The sequence below is a fragment of the Zootoca vivipara genome, chromosome Z1 (assembly GCF_965207765.1).
Source record: "Zootoca vivipara chromosome Z1, rZooViv2.hap1.1, whole genome shotgun sequence".
NCBI classification, from domain to species: Eukaryota; Metazoa; Chordata; class Lepidosauria; order Squamata; family Lacertidae; genus Zootoca; species Zootoca vivipara.
This window is the reverse complement of record NC_142583.1, coordinates 22324622-22350949: the sequence shown is the minus strand read 5'-3', so window position 1 is coordinate 22350949 and position 26328 is coordinate 22324622. Positions and strand designations below refer to the sequence as shown.

The window sequence follows — 26328 nt, the reverse complement described above, 5'->3', positions numbered from 1 at the left end:
AAGAGAAAATTAAAGTCAATAAATAATTGCAGCAATATGGAAAGCCTTATTATTCCATTTCACGCGGAGCAAGGGGGTAAGGATTTGCATCGGGGAAAGGGTTAACACCCCACCCCACCCCACCCCACCCCACCCCACCCCACCCAACCTATCCAGAGTTGCATTTTGCTAATGAAGTGACAGGCTTTCCTGTTTAAAAGTTATATTGATATGGTTGACATTGGATTATTTCATGAGTATACCGCGCGAACTAACTCTGTGCTTTAAGTTTCCCGTCTCAGTTGAGGTTTAGCAGCGCTAAACCCTGCTTTGCCATATCTGAATGTAACCGTAAACTGTATTTTGCTGCTAAATCTGATGTGGGAGGTGAAATTGAGAGTGCAGAAGATGAAGGAGCACATGAGCAACAGGGTTTGGTTCATTTAGTGCCTAAGTGTGATCTAGCATTATTTCTGAACTACCCCATGTGCGACCCGTCGCGGGCGGAAGGAAGGAAGGTAGGTACCGGTAGATAGATAGGTAGGTAGGTCAAAGCGGCTACCAGCTCGTGAGCTCCACTGACGACCTGCTTCCTTGCATGCATGGAGATTCCCAAGAGAGGGGACAGTCCCTGGAGCGAGGGGTCGTGGTCTCTTTCCCGGTGCCCATTACGCAAAGCCCTCGTGGGATTGATTTCTTCCCCCATTATTATCTTTTTAAATTGCATCTCCGGTGAGCGTAATAAAGGCCGTTTTGTGGCCTCGCTGTGCCTCACACGCGAGTTGCAAGCTTGGCGAGAGGTGGCCAGCAAGCCAGGGAGAGAAGAGGCGGTCGCAGAGACGAAAACCATGTGGGGGATCTCCTGATTGGTAAGGAAACCCCCTCGAAGGGCCGCTTGACTGAGTGGAGGGAGGAGACACACAAACACAGGCGCTTCTCCTAGGATTCCCCCTCTCGGATTCCAGCAGAGACCCAGCGGGGATCATTTCCCTCGGCTCCTTGAGTTCAGACCCGGAGGAACCGAGAGGGCAGGGCCGAGGAGGGAGGTGGGGTTCTCGGCGTTGCTACAACCAAAAGGCTCCCTTCGCGCAGCCGCCGCGTCCCTGGCACCCGAGCAAAGCAAACGTCAGTTTGTTTAACAATCGCCGAGTATAAAATGCTCCAATCATAGAGGAGACTCGCGGAGGGGAAAAATTAGGTTGAGGTCAGCGCAAAGCCAACTAGCAGCAGCGGATCTCCCTTCGCCGATCTTCCCACCTTTTGATACTCTAGGGCGGCTAAAAGAAAAATAAAATCAAAATCAAAATACCCGGGAAGCAGGGACATCGATGCTAGCTGTTTTGTAGGAAGGGAAGCCACCCCTCTTTCCCCAAAGCTTGTAGATCCATCCTCCATTCACCCCTGATCTCTCTCACCTTTGAAAGGGAGCTATGGCTGATTGCCTGAGAAGATTGATCAACAACGAGACGTGCAGGATTTTACAGGAGAAGTTGGAGAACTGGTATAAAGATTATCACGTGAGTGTGCTCGAACGCGTGTTTTGGAAGTCGGCTCTATCCTCTCTGACTAATAACGATGGGGAGGCAGCTAGATGCATTTGCGATTTTGTCCCCTTTGAATCTGTACCAGGCAAAAAATATTAACTCATCTTCCCACCCGTCCCGCCCTTGCTAAAAACCGGAGCTGGCGAGGTGGAGACCGCAGGAAACGGCGAGATCGTTTCAGAAACTAACCTTAACTACAATAATATGAACATCTTCATTAGGAAAGATGGAGACGATTAGCATTGCAACCAAACGCAGCTTTGTGAGTTTAAGCTTGTTGCGCGTGGAGAGATGACTATGGCGGGAGATTAGGGCTGAGCTTGGTGGTGTGTTGGAAACCTCCAGCCATTTCCCGGGAAAGTAGTAACTAAGGACGCCGGTTTTCCGCGCCAGACACTGTTGTGGTTGCCATGGTTATAGAACGCCACGATACTCTGCCCGGGAAACGTAGTAAGAACAGCGATGATTTGCAGCGAGGGATTGCTCAAGTCTCTTTCCCTCCTCCTCCTCCTCCTCCTCCTCCTCCTCCTCCTCCTCCTCTACTGAGCTGTGATTGAGTCTTTTGATTCGTTTACAGTTAACCACAGCTCCCCCTCGCCCTAACACGTTATTTTTTTCCTTTATACATTTAACACCCTTAACTGTTTGTTTGTTTTAAGATTGGAACTACGGTATTTCCCTACATTTCTTAATTCTTAATCCTATTGCCTACAAGCAGCTCAGGCCAGCGTAAATGGCGACTCCCATTTTATCCTCACAACAACCCTGTGAGGTAGGTCAAACAGAGGAACAGCAACTTCCCATGGACACCCAGTGGATCTAAGAGCTGAGATTTGAACCCTGATCTTTCCTGGCAAAGGCTGGAACTAAATGATAATGGTACATACATGCAGCTGTTGCCAAAAACAGCAGGCCTGGACTAGTTCTCCCTATAACTTCAACTTAACCTGACATCACCAATAGAAACCAATGATTGTCAACAGCACCTTCCAGCCTTCCTCCACTGAATCTCTCTCCTCCTCCTCCTAATCTGTTCCAACTTCTGTGTCCACAATTTGTGTTCCAGCGTAGTAGTTTTGGCATGCATGAGGCTTATTTGTTTGGATGTGTCTAGCGCACAGTTTGACCTTATATGAGTTGGATCTAACAGGAGTTTCGGGGATGGATTGCCTGTGCATGTATGCCACCTGATTACCATTGATGGCTGACAGCAGAATGTGCGAACTGGTTCAAGGGGAAAAGCATTGTGCTATGTGATGTGATATTTCAATTCTGTTTCTGGTAGGGTACCCATGGCAGTCTGTTTACACATGCAGATTATCACCTGATGCCATAAATCATGAAGGAACTAGCATGTGTGTGCAAATAAAGCCTGGCATCGGGTTGTATAGATCACATGCTTTCCAAAAGCTATCTATAAATGCAAAATGCCGCACCTGGTAAGATCTTTGACCAAAACACAAACATGCCTGGCAGTAGGACTTTTTATATATTATACACACACAGGAATTATAAAAATTAAATGTATTTTAATTACATTTAAAAAAAAACTTTTAAACTATGGACAGCTTTCTCTGCTAAGTCTCTGCTATGTGGCATATTAAGGAAGTGTACATTCAGACCAGTTTCCCCCCCTTCCACTGTGGTCACTTCAAACTGTAACCCCTGAGCTGTGGTGGCTAATGCTATTATTCCTTGAGTTCTCATGCAAGGTGTGGTAGTTCAGTAAAGGAGTAAAAAAACCTTCACATGATTTGTCTGGACAGAAGTGTGTTTAGATTTTCTTTCCAAAAGAAATTATTGGCTGCAACAGACAGCTCTGAACTTGATTTTTATTCTTGAGAGAAGTCACACTGGAAGTAAAGTGAGCATGAATCAGTCTCATAATGCCCACATGTTAGGCTGGGGTAAAGCATGTTAGTACAGATCTGTAGGCACATAGCGAAGGTGCTGAGAATTCTCTGTTACAGAAAAAGGTTTCTGTGCTGTCCTGAGTGGCACATCCCGATCTAAACCGAATGTGATCTTCACTGTGATTGACAATCAAATGGGGATTGTACGTAGAAATACTAGGGGTTGGGGCAGGCTTCCCCAAACTTCGGCCCTCCAGATGTTTTGGACTACAATTCCCATCATCCCTGACCACTGGTTCTGTTAGCTATGGATCATGGGAGCTGTAGGCCAAAACATCTGGAGGGCCGCAGTTTGGGGGTGCCTGGATTGGGGAATGACACCCCTTCTGTGTGCAGAGTCAAAGATGACTTTGAATTCCATTTTAGAAGTCCAAGCCACGTGTCACTAGTTTCTTTCTTTCTGTGGTTAGAGATCTCTAGATCATGGAACTACAGTCCCCAAGGTAATGCTGTTCAGCTGGTATTATAGATACACCCCATATAATTTCCTTTGTAAAGCAATAGCCTAAAGAATATTACAGCTTGCTGGGAATTACTCTTAGGATTCTAGTGATAGAGTCTGTGGCTGCAGATATGATACATTTTGCAGGTTACTTCTTTGTTCTAATTGCATATGCATATGTAAGCTCTTTAGTTTCTGCTGCGGGATTTAATATCCCATGACCTTTTGGCCTCTGATCCATTGCTTAGTATGCAAAATTGTTATCTTGTTGGTCACAGGGAATGCGATGCATTGTAGCTTTTATTGAACTTAGTTCCGTTGGTGGAAGGTGCAATATATTGGCAGAATTGGAGTAACCAAAGTAATTCTGATTTTCAGATTAACTCATGTGATCAGAATCTGACCCGATGCTGTGAAATCATGGAACTGAACTCCATGATTCAGGGGCAACTCTTCACAATCCTGAATAAAACAAGCCAAGAAGGTGAGGTTGTTCCAAGCTCTGAATTTATGTGCTTATATTTATTACAGGTGATGGTTAGCTTGTGCCCAGATATTTAAAACATTTTATCAATATACACTGCCCTTCCTCTCTCTTTCGCTCATTGACCCAGGTGGACATTATGCCGGTGTGGATACAATAAAGTCTCGTCTGTTGCCATGGCTGGGCACTTGTTTTTCTAGCCACACTTGTGGAAGCTCTTCTCACTTGCAGGTACAATACACTTGTAATTTCCCCCTTTTTTTCCTAGAATGGGTGAAGCATAAGATAGAAAGGCTTTGATTCCAGTCTTGCGCTTATCTCTTTCATCCCCTTGAGAAGAGATGCAGACAGGGGCTGAGTTTATGTCCATGCTTCAAATGGAGGATTATGTTTTAGAGATATATTGTATATCCAGATTTATTGTGATAAACGCCACATTCAAGGCAGATGTGACGTTGTGTTACAATAGGTTGGATGCAGAGGTCCACCCATAGGAAGGTGGAAGGTGATTTTCCTGTAATGTCTTATTGTTACTTTTCTAATCTATAGCTGCTTTGTGGAAGTCTTCCATGTGGCTGTTTTATATTTTTGTATAATGGAAATATTAGCCTAATAATAATAATTTTATTATTTATACCCTGCCCATCTGGCTGGGTTTCCCCAGCCACTCTGGGCGGCTCCCAACAGAATAAAAAAGTGATAAAATATCAAACATTAAAAACTTCCCTAAACAGGGCTGCCTTCAGATGTCTTCTAAAAGTCAGATAGTTGTTGATTTCCTTGGCATCTAATGGGAGGCGTTCCACAGGGTGGGTGCCACTACCGAGAAGGCCCCTCTGCCTGGTTCCCTGCAACCTCACTTCTCGCAGGGAGGGAACCGCCAGAAGGCCCTCGGAGCTGGACCTCAGTGTCCGGGCTGAACGATTGGGGTGGAGATCAGGCATGCTTCGGAGGTGAAATTTCTTATTGGTGAGGGGCTTATCTCCACATTCCAGTAGATTTTGCTGTGTAACAAATATTGTTGATAGAAGCTAATTTCTCCTGAGGCTTGTGTTTCCTTTTACTGAATAAAATGCAAGCACTTTATTTAAAATCAGTTTAAGATATATGGAAGATATATCACAATATTTCTGAAACATTAACAGAACTCCCTGCCCTACCCCCCCCCCCGTACATACATTTATTTCTAGCTTTTACACACTGTATTTCTACTTCACTGTAGGAATCACGTGAAAAAAACAGATGGATGAAGGAAATGGCCTGCACCCGGGACCAAGAAATACATCAGCTGGAGAAAGAGCTGAACAGCACTCGTTTACAGCTCAGTTTTGTACAACAAGAGTAGGACAATTAATTATTTTCCATTCATACATTTTTCGTGCACTAAGGTTTGGAACTATAAGGATAAGTAGAATTGCAGTTTCGTGGCTGTAGTGAAAGCCTTTTAAGCCACCACATGGTGGTGAAAAGCTGCTCTTAAAAATAATAATAAATCCACAATGACATTTCCAACCCACCTTTTCCTAACTGGACTTTGTTATTTGCATCTTTATCTAAGTACAGTCGTACCTTGGTTGAGAATGCCTTGCAACTTGAACGTTTTGGCTCCCGAATGCCGCAACCCGGAAGTGAGCATTCCAGTTTGCGAACATTCTTTGAAACCTGAACGTCCAATGGGGCTTCTGCGGCTTCTGATTGGCTGCAGGAGCTTCCTGCAGCCAATCGGAAGCCGTGCCTTGGTTTCCAAACATTTTGGAAGTTGTACGGACTTCCAGAACAGATTCTGTTCATCTTCCGAAGTACCACTGTAATGGCTATGATGATCCCACAGAATAGAAGCATGCCTGTAAACTGCTTATGTAGGTGGACCACATGTACTTATAAAGCATACTGGACCCCCCCCCCCAGTTCACATGTACAGTGGTACCTCGGTTTATGAACACAATTGGTTCCGGAAGTCTGTTCATAAACCGAAGCGTTCATAAACCGAAGCAAACTTTCCCATTGAAAATAATGGAAAGTAGATTAATCTGTTCCAGACGATTAAAAACACCCCCTAAAGCAGCAATTTAACAAAAATTTACTGTCTACCAAGAGGCCTATGGAGGCCTCCATGGAGGCATCGGAGCGTCCGTGACTGGGACGTAGCCACGGAAGGGCTCCGATGCCTTCACGGAGGCAAACTGCGCAGAAAGGAGCCTTTCCCCGAAGCAAGTGCCCTGCGCTGCGGCCGCGTCTCAGTCAAGGCGGCTGAGTAAAGTGCGGGAAACCGGGGGGGGGGGGTTCCCTTTGGAAGCTCTTACCTCGCACCTAGAAAAGGGCTCGCAGCAGCAGCAACAGCAGCAGCAGTGAGAGGCTTGGCGAGTAGTTTTGCTGCACGGCGGTGGCAGCGCTCGCAGCTCTCCTTCCCTCTTTCTCCGCGGTGCCGGCCGGGCGACCTTCCTCCTTTTCAGAGCAGCCGCCGCTGCCACCAGACGCCAGGACTGGCCGGGGTGGCTCGCGGTGTGTCTGGCTCTGGTTGGAGCGGCGGCGGCGATGGCGGCTTCTCTAAACCCTGAGCCTCTCCACCCCGCAGGGGCGCGACGGCGAAGGCCCGGCCTCGCGGAGGCCTTCATGGGCCTTGGAAACCTCGGGTTACTTACTTCCGGGTTTCGATGGTTCGTAAACTGAAAGTTTGTAACCCGAGGTGTTCGTAAACCGAGGTACCACTGTATAGGATAATTCAACCAGTCCAGTCCCCTCCAGTCAATGCAGCTCAGAAGGTTGTTTCTGGGTCCAGGATAGGTTGGTGGTACGTGGTTCCTGTTTTTGGTGTAGAAGTTTCCCAGAGGAAAGGGTACTTCTTTATTTCTTGTACTTCAGGTTACAAGCTATAATGTTGACTCAAGAGGTTGAATAGTATTGTGTGAGCATGCCTTAGATCAAAAGACATACGACCAAGTCTTTATTTCATAATACAGTATACTAGTAATGTGCTCTTCAGTGGCATTTTAGCTAATCTCAGGTGAATAACGCAATATATCTGTTATACTTTATCTATAGCGTTCTTTTTTTAAAGCTGAGTGGAATCCGCTTCTTTCACAATGCTGGAAATGGGTTCCCTAAAGCTTATTTTCACTTTTGTAGCCAGTCAGTTTCGGAAAGTTCATCTATATAGACAGCTTTTCAGTTTAATCTATTGACACACATTCAGAATGAACTTGAATGTAGGGAGTGATGTTCCAGTTGCTTTTAGATGTGTATTCTGTTTCTTGATAGTGTGACACGTTCAAATCAATTACTTCAACAACCTTTCTTGTATCTCTGTCCTTTCACCTTTGTTCTAATAATCACGCATGGTGCTTTTTTTTCTTTAAAAAAATGTTTAGGGGTACTCTCATTTTCCTACTCATATTGAAATACTGCCCCTCAATGAGGCCAAACTTCACAATGTTTAGGGGTATGCATACCCCCTGGGGGGGAAAGCACTGATCACGCACAAAACAACAGGAATTGTTTATCATGGCAGTATGAAAGAATTGTTTCCCTTTCTCTGTACAGCCTGTGTATGAAAGAAGACATGAGGAATTGATACAGAGTTAATCTATTGAATTGGGATTTGAGGAGGGAGTGTGTATATGATTGTTTTTGGGGGTGGGCAGCGGAATGAATAAGCAGTGTTGTTAGATGGTGTCTGCCAATCTGTGAGAAGAATGGACACAGATTTAAGGATCAGTTCCAGGGCCGTCTTAAGCGTATCTGGCGCCCTGGCGCCGTGGTGCGAAGATCCCTCCGGCACCCCACCCCCGCCCCATTTCGCAACGTGGCTGTCTGGTGGACGCAGCGTGGTGCCCCCCTGGCGGCCCGGCGGCCTGGCTCATTGCGCCACCCAGCCTTGCCTTAGAGCCGGCCCTGATCAGTTTATATGCTAGGGTGGATCCAGAGCCTCTGCTTTGTATAGATGGTCAAATGTTGACTTTCCAGCCATCTCCAGTTAAAGGATCTCAGGGATCAAACCTGGGGAAGATCGCTCCTGGAGTCAATGGGCCAATGGTTCAAATGCTGGTTTTTGAGAGAAGTGCCCTGAAATACATGCTTGCAGCAGGTGTACAAATACTGGCTTTTGTAAGCAAAATTCATGTAAGTAGGCCTATAAAGGATTTGGCTTTCGCAGTTTATGTTTGGCTGTCCCAATCTGTCTATGCCATTCATAAATGCTTGCATATATTTTGAACTTTGAAATAGGGCACTAGGCATAAAAAAATTGCCCTGAGTTTGGAATTTATGTTTGTTGATGTTTGTTGTTATAGCTGATGTGCTTATGTGCTGAAGGACTGGCTCTGCAGTGTACTTGTTTTTCCAAATGCAAATGCCCTTCTAAGATTTTATTTCCTGTTTCGTTGAATGTGTTAGCAGAATTTGTGCCATTTGTATTAAAGGCGTATCTCTGGGTGTTGATTTCTCTTGCAGTTTAGCAGAAGCCCAGGTGGCTCTTGAAGACACAAAGACCAAATCCGCCACCACTCTTTTGGCAGCAGAGGATGAAATTGTTCATCTAAAAGCAGAGTAAGGAAAACACGGTGGCTGGCAAAGTTGGTTTTGGATTATCTTTGTGTGGTTGCTCATATTGGTTGCACTTGTAACATCACAGCAATGGATTGCTGTGAAATGAGCGTGGCTTGTTGTTGCATCTGAACAAGGAATAAGCCACAGTTTATTTTAAACAAGCTGGCTTCATAACCCAAGATTTGAAGCTGGCTTGTTTTGAAACTTACTGTAGTTAGCAGTAAACAGCAACCCTGCATTTGGATGAAGTAATAAGCCAAATTCAGTGGAAACTGGAAGAGTGGGGGGGGGGAAGGCTTCCAAATTCTTCCTCCTGGCTATGCAGGAGAGAGACCATGTAAGCCCAGGGCTCGCTCAGGTGTGTTGCAACTTGTGCATGTTGTGCTAAATCATGGTTTAGCGGGATGTACAAACACAGCCATTGTGTAATGTTGATTCCCTCTGCCCCGTTTTCTGTTGCTCTAGGCCAGGGTTTCCCAAACTTGGGTCTCCAGCTGCTTTTGGACTACAACTCCCATCATCCCTAGCTAGTCAGGGGTGATGGGAATTGTAGTCCCAAAACAGCAGAAGACCCAAGTTTGGGAAAGCCTGCTCTAGGCAAATGCTGATGAATCTTCCTCCCAGTACCAATCTCTGAAAAGAAGAACTTTGGTTATAATGTCAGTCTTGAGCAAAATATAATAATGTGTGGCTGGCCATTTTTAGTTGGTTTATGGTAAGGGGGCTAACTTGTTGCCCTCTGGAAATCATTAGACCCCCAACTTCCATCAGCCCTGGCCTGCTTGGGCACTTGTCAGGGATTATGGGACTTATAGTACAGCAACATTTGGAGGGCCACAAGTTAGCCACGTGTGGTTAACTATATAGGTTGACACTGCAACTTTCAATTTGTTGAACTGCCATAGTTTTTCCCATTGAATATTGGCCATAACTTCTCAGTGCAAATCTGCATTTCTCTGAATTCTTCTTGTAGATGTGCCCCCGTGGTCTTTAAGTATGTTAAGCTTAAAGTATGTTAAACTATGTTATACATAGTTTCCTCTGGTTTTCAGCATATCTTTGCCTGGCAAATTGCAGCTTAGGCACATTTTTTTATATTTGCAGTAATCTGAGTGTGTAGAGAAAACTCAAGCCTATGGTGCATTTTTTTTCTGTTCTTCTTGAAGCATGAGTGTGCCCATCTAAGAAATCAGAGGCAGTTTGAGGTCAGATGCGTGACTCTTTGGTTGTGGTGCCAATGTGCGTAGAAAATCAATTAGCCATGCCTTGTGTACTGTGAATTGGAATGGTTTGGGTCTTGTTGCTCCTCAAATCCAAATGAAAGTCTGTTCAAGTTACTTTCATAGACGGTCTTAAATTAGCTTATCTAAGCTATGTCGCTAGATTCTTCCTGACAAACACACAACACTGTTCTTGTGATTTAGGTGAGCCTGTTTTTCTATAATTATAGCTTGTTGAAAATGCTGCCTGTTCTCTAATATCAGTCTTCAGAGTTGGTTTCCCCCTTTACAGGGGAGACATCAAGTGTAGAATAATCGAATGATGATAGATCATGTGATATAAATGTATTACATTTCTTCATATGCACCACATGTTTTTGCCAAACACTGACTACTTTGAGGACACAGAATTTATAACTTTGTGTTTTGATATTTTATTGTGTGTGCCTGTGTGTTTGAAAGCTGTCTCTTGCTGAAGGATTATTGACTTAATTTTTGTAAAGCCTGCCCTTCATAAATACATTGACATAAAAAGTTAAAAATACAATATCACAAAATATGATCGCACAAGCTCAGATTATTGGTGATCACCCAGTCCCCTCGCTGCACCCAGACGACAGTCCAGCTTGTGCACAGCCTCCGCTGACTCAGATGTTATGGAGAAGTAGAGCCGTGTGTCATCGGCATGTTGATGACACTTTGTCTTAGAATTAGTGCATACAGTGGCTTCACATAGGTGTTAAACAGCATTGGGGGCAAGGTTGTTCCTTGTGAGACGCCAAAGCACAAAGATCATGGAGCTGAAACACAGTCTTCCAATGCTACTATCTGGGTATGACCTTCTAGGTAGGAATTGAACCATTGTAAAACACTGCCCTAAATACACATCACCCAGAGCTGGTCCAGAGGGATGCCACATGGTCTCTGGTCTTAAACCCCAAGAGTGATTGAGAAGCAGAAGGAGGCAGGATGAGGAGGTTCTTGGCTTGTAACAGATATACCCTAAGCAACTCTACTGCATAATTACATACCTACACCTATTTTTGTGGCATTGCAACTTGAAAAGAGATTTGAGAAATTTCACGTTGCTTTTGGTGGGCAAAAATGGTTGGTTTCTGTCAAATGTACATACGATGAACGTCATTCCGCATTCCCCTTGCTGCACAGTGATCACTCTGCAATTCTTATAAGCTCTTTCAAATAGATTCCTTAGTATAGTTGGAAAGCAGGATATTGATTCCTGTAGAAACACCTCTTTTAATCAGAATTATTTTTTTGTGTTTAAGGCTAAAGGCTTCTCGGGTAAAAGAAGAGTGTGCTTTGAAAAATCTGGACCGGATGAGTGATTATGAACAGCAGCTTCAAACACTGAAGGATGAGATTGCCATCCTTGGTGCTCAAAAATCTCTTCTCCAAAACAGGTAAGGCTTTTCATCTGATTTAAGTAGCCATTAAAACCTGTGGGTGCTAACCAACAGAGTGGTACCCTCTCCTCATGCACCTTCTGTGCACCTTCTAAATCTGTTTTTGGGGTTCCCCCCAGCCCTCCAGAGCAGATTTGGGAAGGACATGGGCCCCTTGAGGAGAGAAGGAAGAGGACAAGTTCCATTGTGTGAAAAGAACTGCTTGACAGCCATCTGTCAGGAATGCTTTGATTGTGGTTCCTGCTTGGCACGGGGTTGGACTGGATGGCCCTTGTGGTCTCTTCCAGCTCTATGATTCTATGTTGTCTATCGTCCTATTATGGTTTGGATCCAGAGATGCTATGCTTCAAGTTATCTAAGGGGGACTTTAGATATATCAACTCTATTGAAGAAACTGGGGGAGGGGGGAAATGTAGCTCAGAGCAGTGGGGGAAATGTAGCTCAGAGCAGTGGATTATTTTATGATGGCGGCATCAGTTTACACAATGCTTTATAGAGTAATATAAGCAAAGAAAAATACAGGTCTCTCTCCAGGCATAACAACAATCATCATTAATGAATAAACTGGAATTGAAAGTTCTCTTTCTTTAAATTCTGCTTCTTGAGATAATAGTCTAAACCAGAGATGGAGAACCTGTGACCCTCTAGTTATTGCTGGGCTACAACTTCCCTTATCCCTGACCATAGGCCGTGCTTTCTGGGGCTGATGGGAGAGGCTCCCAGGTTCCTTACCCTTGGTCTAGGACATACATTTGTAAGGATAAAGATCTTCCATTAATGTGATTTTTAAATTTTGTTATAGACTTGCACTAAGCCGATCTCCTTCCCCGAGATCTATGCGAAGCAGATCACCTAGTCCGCTTTCCAAGAGAAGTTCCTCACCTGGACGAGCGAGACTTACAAACGCCTCCCGACAGGCTCGCCTTGTGGAACGCTTCAGTGACATTTATGCTCAGGAGCGCTTGGATGCTCAAAGCCTCTTGAGAAGTTACGTCGACGATCTGGAGATGGTTCAGAGAATAATCTATACTGCAGTTGTGGTAGGAAGTGTCACAATATTTCTTTTCAGAATCACTCACTCACATAACCTAGCAGTAGACAAACCTTATTCTTACATCAGCTGGAGTCGACAACAGTCAGTTGGCAATCCTAAACACACTTACCTGGGAGCGAGCTCTGTTTATCTCGGTGCAGTCTGAGCAGACATATACAGGGTTCATTAGCTTCTCTTTCCATTGCTGGAGTTTCTGCCGTCTGGTCTTACTGCTGAAATGGAAAGTAATTGTAAACCTCTAATAGGGCAAGCAGCCTCATTTTAAAAACTTGTACTGGTATAGAGGAGCTTAGGACTGAATGGGATCACATTTGAAGATAAAACAGAGTGGAATTGTGGCTCAAGGCTTGAAGAATGCTTCCACATACTCTCTAACAAACTGGTTTTAAAAAGCTTTCTTTATAGCCATATCAGAGAGATTGACCAACCAACTCTGGTTCTCAGAGGGGAAGCAGACCCAACTCAATTTGTGGCTGTCTGGTGTTTTTTTTGGGGGGGGGGGTAGTTTATTTAAGAACCCAACAGTCGCACGGATGGCAAATTCCATCCAAATATGATTTTGTCTGGTGCTGTTTTTGATTATAGGAGTTTTTGATCTGCTGTTTATGCCTTGTCTTGGAATATTGCTGAATTGCCTCTTTTGTACAAGTTTCTTTCATCTTTTTAATATATTTCATCTTTTTACCTGACCATGTTCAGTCTTTCTTTCTTTCTTTCTTTCTTTCTTTCTTTCTTTCTTTCTTTCTTTCTTTCTTTCTTTCTTCTTTGAAGTGGTAGAATACTTTGTTAGTTTCACTATAGATTTAATTTTTTTAAGACCCCTGGAGCAGAAGTGATGATAAGTTGCCATCACAGAAAGATGGCAACTTACCTTTTGTGTTGCAAGGACTCAAAGACTATTATTGGATATCCAGATGCAAGCTTTTGGATCTGAAACAGGGTTACTATATAAGACAAATTATCACATCGAGGAGCAATTAGTCTACCTGTGAAGTTAGGATTCAGAAAATTTACCATATTGGCCCAAATATAGGCCTCACTCTTTTTTTCCAAATTCAAACTGTGAAAAGTTAAAGTGCGGCTTATATTCGAAACCTTATGCCACCAGCAAAGCAGTGTGCCCCACCCCCACCCCGAAGCAGCCTGGGTATTGTCTTTTTTTCCCTTTTTGAACCCCCTTCAATTTTAAAGGCGCGTCTTATTTGCGGGTGCAGCTTATATTCGGGCCAATGTGGTAAATGGCCTCTGTTTTCTTGGGCTTTTAGATGTAACTAACTATTTTATCATTTGCAGGAGTCTTTCCGTGCTGCAAAGATGGCCTTCAGGCAGTTCAAAATGCGTGTTCGGAAGACCCTGTCCCTAAGTTACTCAGGGCCTGAATCGCTTGAAGACGTGGTCATGGACTACATTGTTCGCCAGGAGGATCTGTATGATGTTCAAGCCAGCGTCTGCGTAAGTCTGTGAGAACATTCTATCCCTTTGCCCATGGTATGACTATTTTCCACCTTCCCATTTCGACTCTCTGGCACCCTATCTTCATAACCTAGCAATTCTAAAATATAGATTCGCTATTACTCTCGCAAGATGGAATGTATTGCCCTCGGCTGTACTGAGGGACCATTCCAACAGATTCCACATGAAAAACGCTTATGTCCCTGTGGAGATGGCAGTACCGAATCGGTGGCGCATGTCCTTCCGGCTTGCACTCTTTATAAAGACTTGAGGAATGAGGTTATCACCTCTCTTTTGTTGTCCATTCTGGCTCGCCCAGCCACTGCCACAGTGTCCTTTCTCTTGGCAGATCAAGTTGAGCAGGTGACAGCAAAGGTTGCAAGGTTTTTAGCTGGGGCAATCAGTATAAGATCCACTACTGTTTGACTATTGATTCAAAACCCTAAAATGTATTTTATATAATTGACTTTTTATTTCTATTCTTTGGTATATCGTATTGTTGTTTTATTGCTATGGCAAATGGCTGATTCATTCATTCATTCATTCAAAACATTGTATCCCACCAATGCTCTGCTTAGGTTAATGAAACTTGAGAAATGTGTAGATCAGGCATCCCCAAACTTTGGCCCTCCAGATGTTTTGGACTACAATTCCCATAATCCCTGACCACTGGTCCTTTTAGCTAGGGATCATGGGAGTTGTAGGCTAAAACATCTGGAGGGCTGCAGTTTGAGGATGCCTGGTGTAGATGATACCTTCCAGCCACCCTGCTCCCAAGAAACCACCAGTGAACATCATGTACATACGACAACTTGCATGAGTAGGGCAATTGACACTTTGGAGACATTAATTCTATTCTCTCTCGCTTACAAAAATTTCCTGCAGTTCAGTTTTGTATATTTTCTAGGAAATAAACCATTTCTGTTCCTTTCCTTTCAGGAGGTCATTCGTGCAATGAATATCAACCCTAAGATTTCCTTCCCACCCGAAACCGATTTTCTCATGATCAGCGGCTTAATACGCGAGTTGTGTCGCGTCGCCTTTTCAATGCAGACTTTGGATCCCCCACTTGACATTTCTTTTGGTACAGATGGAGAACTTTTCAGCGAGTACAAGTGAGTGAAATGAAAGTATGCGGTCTTGTATTTCCAGTGGGAAAATAAAGTGTGCCAAAGTCATGGCAGTGCAATAAGGATAGAAGAAGACTTGCACATCCTGTTCTCACAGTAACCAACCAGATGCCTATGGGAAACCCCCAAACAGGATTCGAACACAGGAGCAGCCTCTCCCCTCTTGTGGTTTCCAAAGGCATATTCAAAAGCATCACTGCCTCCAATCATATGACAATTCTGTTTGCACATGCTGAATTTGAGCCAATGTTAATAATAATAATGATAATAGTTTTATTATTTATATCCCACCCATCTGGTTAGGTTTCCCTAGTCACTCTGGGCGGCTTACAGCATATATAAAAACATAGTAAAACATCAGACATTAAAAACGTCCCACTACAGGGCTCCCTTCAGATGTCTTATAAAAGTTGTGCAGTTCTTTATCTCTTTGACATCTGAAGGGAGGGCTGTCCACAGGGAGGGCACCACTACCAAGAAGGCCCTTTCAGCAGTTTAGCGAGCTGCTGCGACACCTGGGGCGGCAAATTGCCGTGCTCCCGGGGGGGGGGGGTGCGGCGTCGCTACGTAATGACGCATGCGTCGCTACATAACGGGGTATCGCCGCCCCCCCGGCAACTCCAAAGCCGCGTGCCTCCAGCTCCAAACTCCACGTAAAAAGCCCGCTCGGTGCAGAGGCCCTGCCCCCTTGCTGCGCCCCTGGGCCCTTTGCCTGGTTATTGTGAATGTTATTCAGTAGTTATAATGTAATTAGTAACTTTGTACACATATGATCAGAAGTGGCCTATGCCACATTGTGCAGATTGCAGCTCAGGCCCACAATGCTTCAAGGGTCGCCTCTCTCCATATGAACTAACCCAGACCCTGAGATCATCATCTGAGGCCCTTCATGTGTCTCCTCTGCAAGAGGTTTGAGGGGTGGCAACATGAGAGCAGGACGGGCCTTTTCTGTGGTGGCTCCATTTGTGAAATGCTCTGCTCAGGGAAACCTGCCTGGTGCCTTCATTACATATCCTTAGGTACCAGACAAAAATGTTTCTCTATAACCAGGCCTTTGGCTGATTTAAATGTGGCCTTTTAAATGTGTTTGTGGGAGGGGGTGTGATTGTTTTTGTTTTATTATATATTCACTTGATTTTTTAGAAGTTAATTGGGATAGCCCTATGTGCCCTTGTTCTGAATTACTTGAAAGAAGATGGAATAAAGTAACTGCAAGAGGAGCGTATGGACTGCAAACTCTGTTGTAAGCTAAACCTCTTTGCACCTCACCAGATATCGTCGCAGCTATGACTCTGAATTTACAGCTCCCTTGGTGGCCTATCATGTATGGCCTGCTCTTATGGAAGAAGATAGTGTCCTTGTGAAAGGAGAGGCAGTCACAAGAAGAGGCGCTGTGGTAAGTATTCTTCATTACTCTGGTTAAGATTTAAACTGATAGACTTGGATCCTAAGTTGCTTCCCAGTAACGGGATGGTGATTACTGCCAACTCCTCTTCCATCTTCAGGCCCCTACGACATATCCCAAGCCATTCCCAAAGGCCCCCGACCTCCAGGAGTAGATTTGGGGCAGGGCACAGAGATCTGCAGAGGGGAGAGAGAGGCTGAAAAAGCCCTGCTCTGTGAACATGAGCTTTGCTTCATTTACAAAAGCAAACTTTGGGTCCAGGTCATAGTTTCCATCCCAGAAATGTCTGAATGAAGCAATTCACAAACTGGCTGGTATATGAGAAACATATGAGAATATCTTTTGAGCAGTTATCAAGAAGTAGTCCCTTCCACCAATGTAAGCTATTATACTACTTTGCACAACCTGCAGTTTCAGTGGCATTTCCAGAGGGAGCTGAGATTTCAAAGGGGCTTGTGTATGGGACAACTCCCAAGAATATAGTAATAATAATAATTTATCTATTTATACCACGCCCATCTGGCTGGGTTTCCCCAACCACTCTGGGCGGCCCCCAACAAAATATTAAAAATACAATAAAGCATCAAACATTAAAAACTTCCCTAAACAGGGCTGCCTTCAGATGTCTTCTAAAAGTCAGATCGTTGTTGATTTCCTTGACATCTGATGGGAGGCCATTCCACAGGGCGGGTGCCACTACCGAGAAGGCCCTCTGCCTGCACACGAGGCCTTAACTGGGAAGCACGTTAGAGTCATGCGAATCCAGCCTTTTCTTTCGGAGAGCAGCCTTCCTCTCACATACAGTGGTACCTCGGTTTACAAACACAATTGGTTCCAGAAGTACTAGACTTAAACTGAAGCGCACTTAACCTGAAGCGAACTTTCCCATTGAAAGTAATGGAAAGTAGATTAATCCGTTCCAGACAGGTCCACGGAGTACTTAAACTGAAAATACTCAAACCGAGGCGTACTTAAACCGAGGTATGACTGTAATGTAACCACAGTGACTGCTGCTTGCTTAATATACCTTTTCTCATATTCTATATTTTGTTTCAGTGGTCTCAAAGGGGTAGAAGCAGAAGCCGAAGCCGAAGCCGCAGCCGCAGCTGTAGCTTGAGGCCTCTCTCTCCTAGTGCAGGCCACTCCCGACATTTGGTAAAGTAGAATAGCCTGTTCAACGTAATAATCCAAGATAAAAACAAAGCCAGTGGTAAATGAGAGGGATTGCAAAAAGGGAAGGGGGCTGAGGGGGTGTGTGCTTATGCCCCTTTGGTATATGAGCATTGAATGATGAGGGCAGGATCAGCATGGTAAAAGCTTGGGGATTTACTTGGTAGTCTTTTGTGAAGGAGGGAAGTATAGACAGATGTGTTTGCCAATATATACAGGATGGGCGCAAGCCTATCCCTCAACATCTGTCCATGAATGCATGAGAATATCTCCTTTTTGGAGAACGTGCTTGAGAGGGTAGTGGTGACTCATTTTCAGGTATGTTTGGAGGAAACTAGACCAGTTTCAATCCAATTTCAGGCATGGTCATAGTACCAAATCTGCCTTGTTTATTGTGGCTGATGACATGTGTCTGGCAAGAGAGAGGGGAGGACAGCCTTTCTTGTTCTCCTTGATCTTTCTGTGGCTTTTGATATCCTTGGCCCAGGATCCTTCTGCAGCACCTCCAGGAGGTGCGGTTGGGGAGGGGGCACTGTATTACAGTGGCCCCACTCCTCCTTTTGAGGGCTGTTTCCATAAATTAATTATGGGGGCCCATTTTGGGTGCCATGCGAGTAGCCCTGTGGGGTTCCAGCTTGATGCCCACATCATTGAAACAGATGGGGGTTGTCATCGTGAGTGAGGTTTCCTCAATATGTGAGTGATGCCCAGCTCTCTCTCTCTCTCTCTTTCTCCATTCCACCTGAAATCAGGAAATGTGGTTCAGTTGCTAGATTGGTCCGGGGAGGCTTCCATGGGCTGGATGTGGCCCAATGAAATGAAGCTGAATCCTGATAAGAAAGTTCTGAGTTCTTAAATCCAAGGGATGGGGAGATTTCTTGTTCCAGGCAGGGTTTCACTCTTCTGGAAGAAGCAGGTAACATAGCTTGGGATTCCTCCTGGATTCAACATTGCACAGGTGTCCTTAGTGGTTAGGAGTGCTTATTTCCAGCTGTGGCTGGTTCACCAGCTATGGCCCTTTTGGATACAGATGAATTGGTAAGCTCCAGGCTGGATGTTTTAACACAGCTGCAATAGTTGCCTGTTTGTTTCCAGGCCCAATTCAAGCTACTCTCCTTAGTGACTTAAGACTAAAATATCTGAAAGGCTTTGCTACAGATCCTCTCAGGTGTTAGATTGGCAGAGGGGGTCCTTTTGGTAGTTCTGCCCTCAAAGGTTCAGGTGGTGATGGTCTGGGAGAGGGCATTCTCTGTGGCAGCCCCTATGCTGTGGAATTCTCTCCCCACATTAGGGCATCCGAAACGATCATTGTATAGCTTTTGTCATATGCTGAAGATGCATATCTTTACTGTGGTTTTTGGCCCATGAGAGAGAGATTTTTTAGGACCCACCCTATTCTTCTAGCTGCAAATTGTTTTAACTGATTTTAATATTGTGTTGTAATATTCTTGTAACTTGTTCCGGGACCATCTAGTGAAGGGTGAGTAAGAAAAGTAAGAAAATAAATAAGTAAATGATCAGCATTCATGAATTAATCCATGAGTAAAAACACTGGGTGCGTTCACTGCATGTGTTTAGACCTCACTGCTGTTTAGGCTAATGGATTTGCCATTCTGTAATTTACCATTGATGTTGTGCATACTATATGCACGTATGAAATAGGAAGCCCTCTATTCCTTCAAAAGCTTCTCAGCACTCTCTGAATTTAATTTTTACAGTATATGTATAAATAGTGCACTGCTAAATCCTTGTGACTCAAGCACCGCTATTAACAGGCTGGATGTACTTGTCTGTGGCGATGAAGGCACAATGTGAGGGAATAAAAAATGGATATTCTTCAGCAACGTTAATCTATGGTCTGGTTTAACCAGTCACATCCTGGTTTAATAAACCAGAATATGTACGATCTCTATGCACCCGCCCACAACCACTTTACCCCTCTGTTCCCACAAGTGGGGGAATTAACTGGGAAACTGCAATTAGCCATCATTTTTTCTTATGCGTGAACTGGGATCTATGGTTATTGACTTGCAAACAATGCAGAATCCACATACTGTACCATCTTCTTTAAATCATGGCTTCATATCCTGGTTTGTTTGGAAGCCATTTGGAAGACATAGTTCCTAGTCTACACATAACACGAAGTTATGGTTATCTTCCTGGGTTGTTTTCCTGCTTCAGTAAAGGGAGGAGCAAATGAGTTATAAACAGGTTTGTGGAGCTTGTAGATATCCCATCTTCTTAAGTAATAAAGCCACATTAGCATGGCACCCAAAAGCAAACCAGTTAAGCAGGATTTAAGCCAATTTGTTGTTCTCCTTGTAAATTGGATTACCTCTCATTTTAAGTAATGTTAACCTGGTCATTCCTCACACATATATATGAGCTGTCATTTATTTAATCAATCTGTGTTCCTCCCTCCGCTATTTCCATGGCAGGCTCGGCAGGAAAGTGAGCACAGCAAAGCCTTTCTTCCCCACTCCCTTTTGGCAGGAAAAACTTATAGCATGTTTACTTATAGTTCAGGTTACCCCCGTGAGACCCATCCCTGAAGTCTGCTTTATGTGCAGGAGCACAATCTAGTTTTTGGCCTGCAAGCTTGTACCATATAAGGGGGATATTGGTTGTTACACGTATCATAAAGTGAAGGAGAATTGCACAAGATTTTAAGTTAGTGAAGGCCTTTTTCTTTTCTTTTTTAGTGTTGCCCAATTCAAAAATGGCCCCCATGCAATCTTGGCCATGTGACAGTCATGGCAGCACTTTTTTCCAGTGACACTAGGGTAGAGAGAAAAATTCCAGGCTGTTTGAGAAGTTCACATGCTGTTCCTCCTTCCCATGTCAACATCACTCCTCCTGCAAACTGGAGGAATGTTGATCTGGGAAAGAACTCCAGTACGTATAGAGATTTTCTCCTCCTTCAATGTGACCAAGCCGGTCCCAGATTACCCTTCAAACATGGGAAGGAGCCACACTGCAGTATAAGAAAATATAAGAAAAGAGTCTAAGTTCCCCAGTGGTACTAGCTGTATTTAGCTTCTACAACATAATGCCTTTTTAGAATGAGTTGGGAGGAATCAGACTATATTAATTTTTCCTGTTTTGTGTGTCTTTTAGCGATCCCGAAGCCGCAGCTCTTCCCCGTTAAGGAGCGGAAGCCCAAGTAAGTGGGCCTGTGCAGAACTTAGACGATCATGGCTTTGAAATGCTTGAGCAATCAAGTAAAGAGATAATGTAACAATCTTCAGGGTGTTCTTTTATATATATATATATAAACAGAACACATTGGTCTTCATTTATGGGATTTTCATTTTTTTTAAATATGTTGTAGACAGACTTCTGGTCTTTGTTTATAGAATTCTGTGATACACGTTTCATCCAAATTGTCCCAAACCATGATGCCTTCTTCATATTTGTTGTAATTATACAAAATCTCTGGTGTCTTTTAGAGCTGCCTTTCTGGAGGCTAATGATCTCTCAAAGCCGCAATCCAGCACAGAACTAAACAACACTTAATATAATACTCAATATAATTGGCTCAACCTCCAGGATAAAAGCCAGTTCCATTGCCATTACTCCAGTTTTGCTAGCCCTTTGATTGACTGCAGATTAACCCACATGTGTACATAGATGTAGAGAGGAGCCAACTCCACATTCATAGGCCTGCTAGGGTTGGGTAACGTTCTCCACCCCGAAACAGTTTTTCTTTACTGTTGTCTGCCAGATTGACACCAATGGGGTGGAGGGAGGGGAAAATATGTTTGATTGGGGTCCAATCACACTCCATACGGTAGATGTGTTGGGGAAGCAAGGGAGCTTTTAATCTAGCAGATACAAGGCTCTCCCCCAACACAATCTGTTTGAGCCCCTACACTGCTACTAATCGCTCTATGCCTGCATCATTGTGTGTGTATCAGGATTTTTGGGGTGGACATGCTTGCCCTGTTGGCGGAGTTGCCCCCCTCAAAGAGAGGGTGTTATTGGATCAACTTACAGAAAGAATGTCTGGATTGCCAATACAGTCCTATCTTGAAGTCCTTCAATTGCAGAAGTTTAACCCCTCCCCCAAAAGTTACATACTGAAATATGTATTTTTCTCCAATAGGAATTTAGGTTAACTGGATATGCTTTTTGATTCTGTACATCTGGATCAATCTGCTTCTGTGGTGCCGCTTCCTGTTCCGAGAGTACCTCAAACCTCACTTAAAATAATGTGAACAGCAGTTTTGAATCACTCCAAAAGGAGAGTGAATGGGGATTGATGATTATTAGTATGGGTGGTTTTTTTGTTTTGTTTTTTGGTTACTCTGGTGTGTGTTTTTTTAAGGGACTGAATGCAACAAATCTGATTAAAACTTGCATAGGCATTTTAAAAAATTCGTTTGATTTTTAAAACTCGTTTACACCACTCTTCTAAGCAGTGCTTTCAGGAAAATAGTTACTGTCACAAGGAGTGCAGTGCCAAGATCCTCTTTGTCTCACAATGATACACTTAACTAGACTGCTAAGTATTCAGCACTATGATACATTGAGGCTACCACTTGAAATACAGTACTTGGTGCTTATATAGGGCTCAGTTGATGTGAAGTTAAGGTAATTAAAGTCCCAGCAAAATCAATGGGGTGTAGAAATGCTGGATCATGTCAATAAAAGTTGTTGGGACAAAACACGGTCATAAAAGCATAACATCTGATTAAAGTGTTTGATTTTGAAATTACAGAAAAATAACATCTGTATTTTGAAGATTATATTCCTGCTGTTATAACATGTGGTGCTGATAACAGTGTTTTTCTTCCAAGAGATGGGGTGTTTCTTTCTCTTCTATACCCCAAGAGGAGCACAATGACTGTTTGAGTCCTTGTCCTTTTACATGTAGCTAAGGGTTAGAACATTATTCTACTGAGACCAGCCTCTTATTTCTGACCCCAGACATGGTGCTTGAGCAAAATTGTGGAATTTCCTTTTGTTACTACAAAACAGAATGAGTTTTGCATGGTTTTCTTCATTGAAATTATTTTGCCCTCTGGAAGAAAAATCTAGTCGCATTAATTAGTCCTCTGGTTTCCTTAGGGAGTGTAGTCACTTTACCTTCTTCCCAGTTTCTTGTAATTTTGCTGAATACTGCAAAGTTTACAGCAATGTTGCAAATTCCCCATTGCCTGCTTCAAATAAGTGACAGTCATGCAGACCAACTTGGATTCATAATAAAAGAGCTGGCCTAGGGTATGATTGTTCATTTGTGGTTGGCTGTGGTGGCTTTTGTTTCATGTGTGAGTGGGGTGGGTGGGTGTTTTGAATCCACCTTTCCCCCATCTCTTTTCCCCCTTTCCCTCCCAATGTCTCAATAAATGAAACTGATCTGTAAAAATGTTACGAGAGACATTGCACATATTTCTGTAAACCAAGATAATCCTAAGTAGTAGTGGTAATAATAATAATAATAATAGAGCTGGGTTACTGAAATTGCTCTTCCACCACTGGTTTACATTTTCAAACCTTGATCATGACCTGGGCAGACCTTTGAAGCTCTCCACCCAATAAAGCTCATTGAAGAAATGAACTGGAAACCAGTTTAAGCATAAGAAACACTCGCCCTTGTTTATGGCAATGTAAACATTGAAATTTTTACACAGAGATAAATTTAATAGAGAGTTGCAATCATGTTGTATGATATATGTGTTTCAAAGCACTTGTTTGCTTATTCACATATTACATTTTTGACACTTAAATTAAAAAAGCTGGGGGGGGGTAAAAGAAAACCACTTTAAAAAGGATACTGGATTGGTTCAGACCTCTTTCATTACCATAAGGAAGCAATCAGAAGCTCCCACTCCTAGCTGTAAGCTAACCATTGTTCTACATCTGAATGTGGAGAACCGTTGTTTGGTTAAAGTATGGTGTGAGAACAAGCCAGGAACTCAAATGGTGATGTCATAGTGTCCTGTTCTCACTAACCGTAGCCAAGCAAGCCACAGTTTCCAAATTTGAATGTGTCAGGCAACTGTGGTTTGTTTAACACTGGAAGTGAAAACTTCCTGCCTTCTCCTGTAGCATATAAAAGGGGGAGCAGGGGGGAAGCATGCAGACCCAAGATTTGTCAGTTTTTTCATGTAGCAAAAAAAATTGTTTGCCATTCTATCTGAACTTGACCCTGGTATGAAGTGAAGCTCATCTACATACCAAGGCCAATGCATAGCATTGTGAATTTTTATTATGTGTGTATCTGAGCTCTGTAAAGAGTATATACTATCTTTCATCACATAGCCAGGTGATTAGATTAAAGGAAATCTAACAAACATTTCAATAGCATATACATGAAGAATGGTATTCCAAACATTACACAGAGACATCATATCAAAATTCTGTTCCTGGTGTTAGTAAGGCATTGTACCCGACACAGGTTCATAATGTTTACTAAAATAATCATTAGGCAGTGGAAATGAATATGATAAGCATTGCTAATGCTGTGTGATTTTCCAAAACAGTGTTATTTGTGATCAGTGATAATGCTGTTACATTGAGCTACACTCAGAGCAGATTTTGCTCTGCACAATGATTTTGCGTGTGATATGTCGTGGAAAGATGTATTTAAAATGAAAGATTAAATAGACACAGTACATTAGAGCTTTCAAAACTGGTGTGGTGTGTGTGTGTGTGTGTGTGTCTATCTGAAGCAACTTTTCACCTCTTCTGGATTAAATGAGGACCCATTCAGATTTTATATTCCTGGTTACCCCACCGATTATGTAGAGATTCTCCATACCAATCCATAAAATCAATGTTGAGTGCTGATCTGAATATGCTCTGTTATGTGGCCATTCCCACAATAAGGATTATGACGTTAGGTCCCCTTATTCACTCCATTGTGCTTTTTGGTAGGCAACGTGTGGTGAATGTGCTTCCTTCCCATCCAAACTTCACAAACCGCTTGGAACAGGCAACATTTGCATGTGAATATTGCACTGCCTGACCCAGGTGGCACTGTGGTTAAACCACTGAGCCTAGGGCTTGCTGATCAGAAGGTCGGCGGTTCGAATCCATATGACGGGGTGAGCTCCCGTTGCTTGGTCCCAGCTCCTGCCAACCTAGCAGTTCGAAAGCACATCAAAGTGCTAGTAGATAAATAGGAACCGCTACAGCGGGAAGGTAAACGGCGTTTCCATGTGCTGCTCTGGTTTGCCAGAAGCGGCTTTGTCATGCTGGCCACATGACCTGGAAGCTATACGCCGGCTCCCTCGGCCAATAATGCGAGGTGAGCGCGCAACCCCAGAGTCGGTCACGACTGGACCTAATGGTCAGGGGTCCCTTTACCTTTATTGCACTCCCTGAGCACAGCTCCTTATTAGGATGTTACCAAAGAAGCATGGAAAGAAGCCATAGGAAAGTGGCTCCCAGATCTCTGTGGTACGAATGTATGAATGTATGAAGTGGCCTTGTCAGAGATCTAGATTTGAAATGGATGATGGGGTCATGTATAACCATGTAAAATGGTACCTTGGTTCTCAAACTTAATCCATTCCAGAAGTCCATTCCAAAACCAAGACTCACTTTCCCATAGAAAGTAATGCAAAACGAATTAATCCGTTCCAGACTTTTAAAAACAACCCCTAAAACAGCAATTTGAATTTTACTATCTAACGAGACCATTGATCCATAAATTCAAAGCAATAATCAATGTACTGTACTATAAAATAAATGCGACGGTATTCTAGTTGACCTGGGTTCCACACAGTAACATACACAAATTAATTTTAAAAAAGCCTCAGAAACAAAAACACAAAATAAATAGCAAAAACAAAAGCACCAAACTTAATCAGTTCCGGAAGTCCATTTGACTTCTGAAATGTTCGAAAACCAAGGCACAGCTTCTGATTGGTGCAGTTCCCCTGGAAACAATAGCCGACAGCCACATCAGAAGTTCAGCTTCCGAAAAACGTTCAAAAACCGGAACATTTCTGGGTTTTTGGAGTTTGAGAACCAAGGTACCACTGTAGTAAAATGCCTAAGTGTCAATCCAGAGATCATGCCTGTATTTTTAAAAACCTGGAACTGCAAGAGAGCACTTCAGCCATGAAGATATTTGGGTGACCATGGGCAAGTCACCAACTCTGAGGCTGGCAGTGTAATTTCCCAACTGTTAGGAAAATTATACATACGCTTAATAATAGACATCCATTATTTTGGACCTACTGATCTGAAGATGCCCTCACATCAGTCATATTTTAGAAGATTTTTAAATATCTTTCAGAACCACTTTGCTGTAAAGTCAGACATAATCTTGTTTTTTCTATTTGCATTTTTTGTGATATTTTTATATGTCATATATTTTGAATTGCTGTTTAACTACAGAATTTTTTTCTTAATTTGTGTTCATATATATATTAGTGAAGTCCACTGGAAAACCAATATTTTGTAGCAAATATCTTACCATGCATCATTTGACTACAGTGAGTGCTGATGCTGTATGTTTACATTGTACCATGTTTCATGAACTATCTTGTGAATAAAGTGCCTGTACAATGTTTTATAATCAAACAATACTGCAATAAAAGTTTTAAAATATGTA

At 43.2% G+C, this 26328-nt stretch overlaps 1 protein-coding gene across 5 annotated transcripts; it reads left to right on the top strand.

The window, feature by feature from the left end:
* The first annotated feature begins 1119 nt into the window (after positions 1-1119).
* Positions 1120-26328, top strand: SPATA18 (spermatogenesis associated 18). 5 transcript variants are annotated; one of them, XM_035112480.3, is made up of 13 exons: positions 1120-1496; positions 4257-4362; positions 4493-4593; positions 5585-5703; positions 8812-8907; positions 11414-11548; positions 12354-12591; positions 13899-14057; positions 14997-15172; positions 16460-16583; positions 17649-17747; positions 20880-20925; positions 21868-26328. In XM_035112480.3, exons 1-13 carry the CDS (start codon positions 1410-1412, stop codon positions 21873-21875), a joined length of 1494 nt encoding a protein of 497 aa, XP_034968371.3. In that variant the 5' UTR covers positions 1120-1409; the 3' UTR covers positions 21876-26328. The 5 variants fall into 5 exon arrangements, with proteins under 5 accessions (XP_034968371.3, XP_034968370.3, XP_088515575.1 ...); XM_035112479.3 differs by lacking the exon at positions 21868-26328 and having other exon boundaries at positions 1175-1496; positions 20880-21057; XM_060278784.2 differs by lacking the exon at positions 8812-8907 and having other exon boundaries at positions 1176-1496; positions 21868-22529.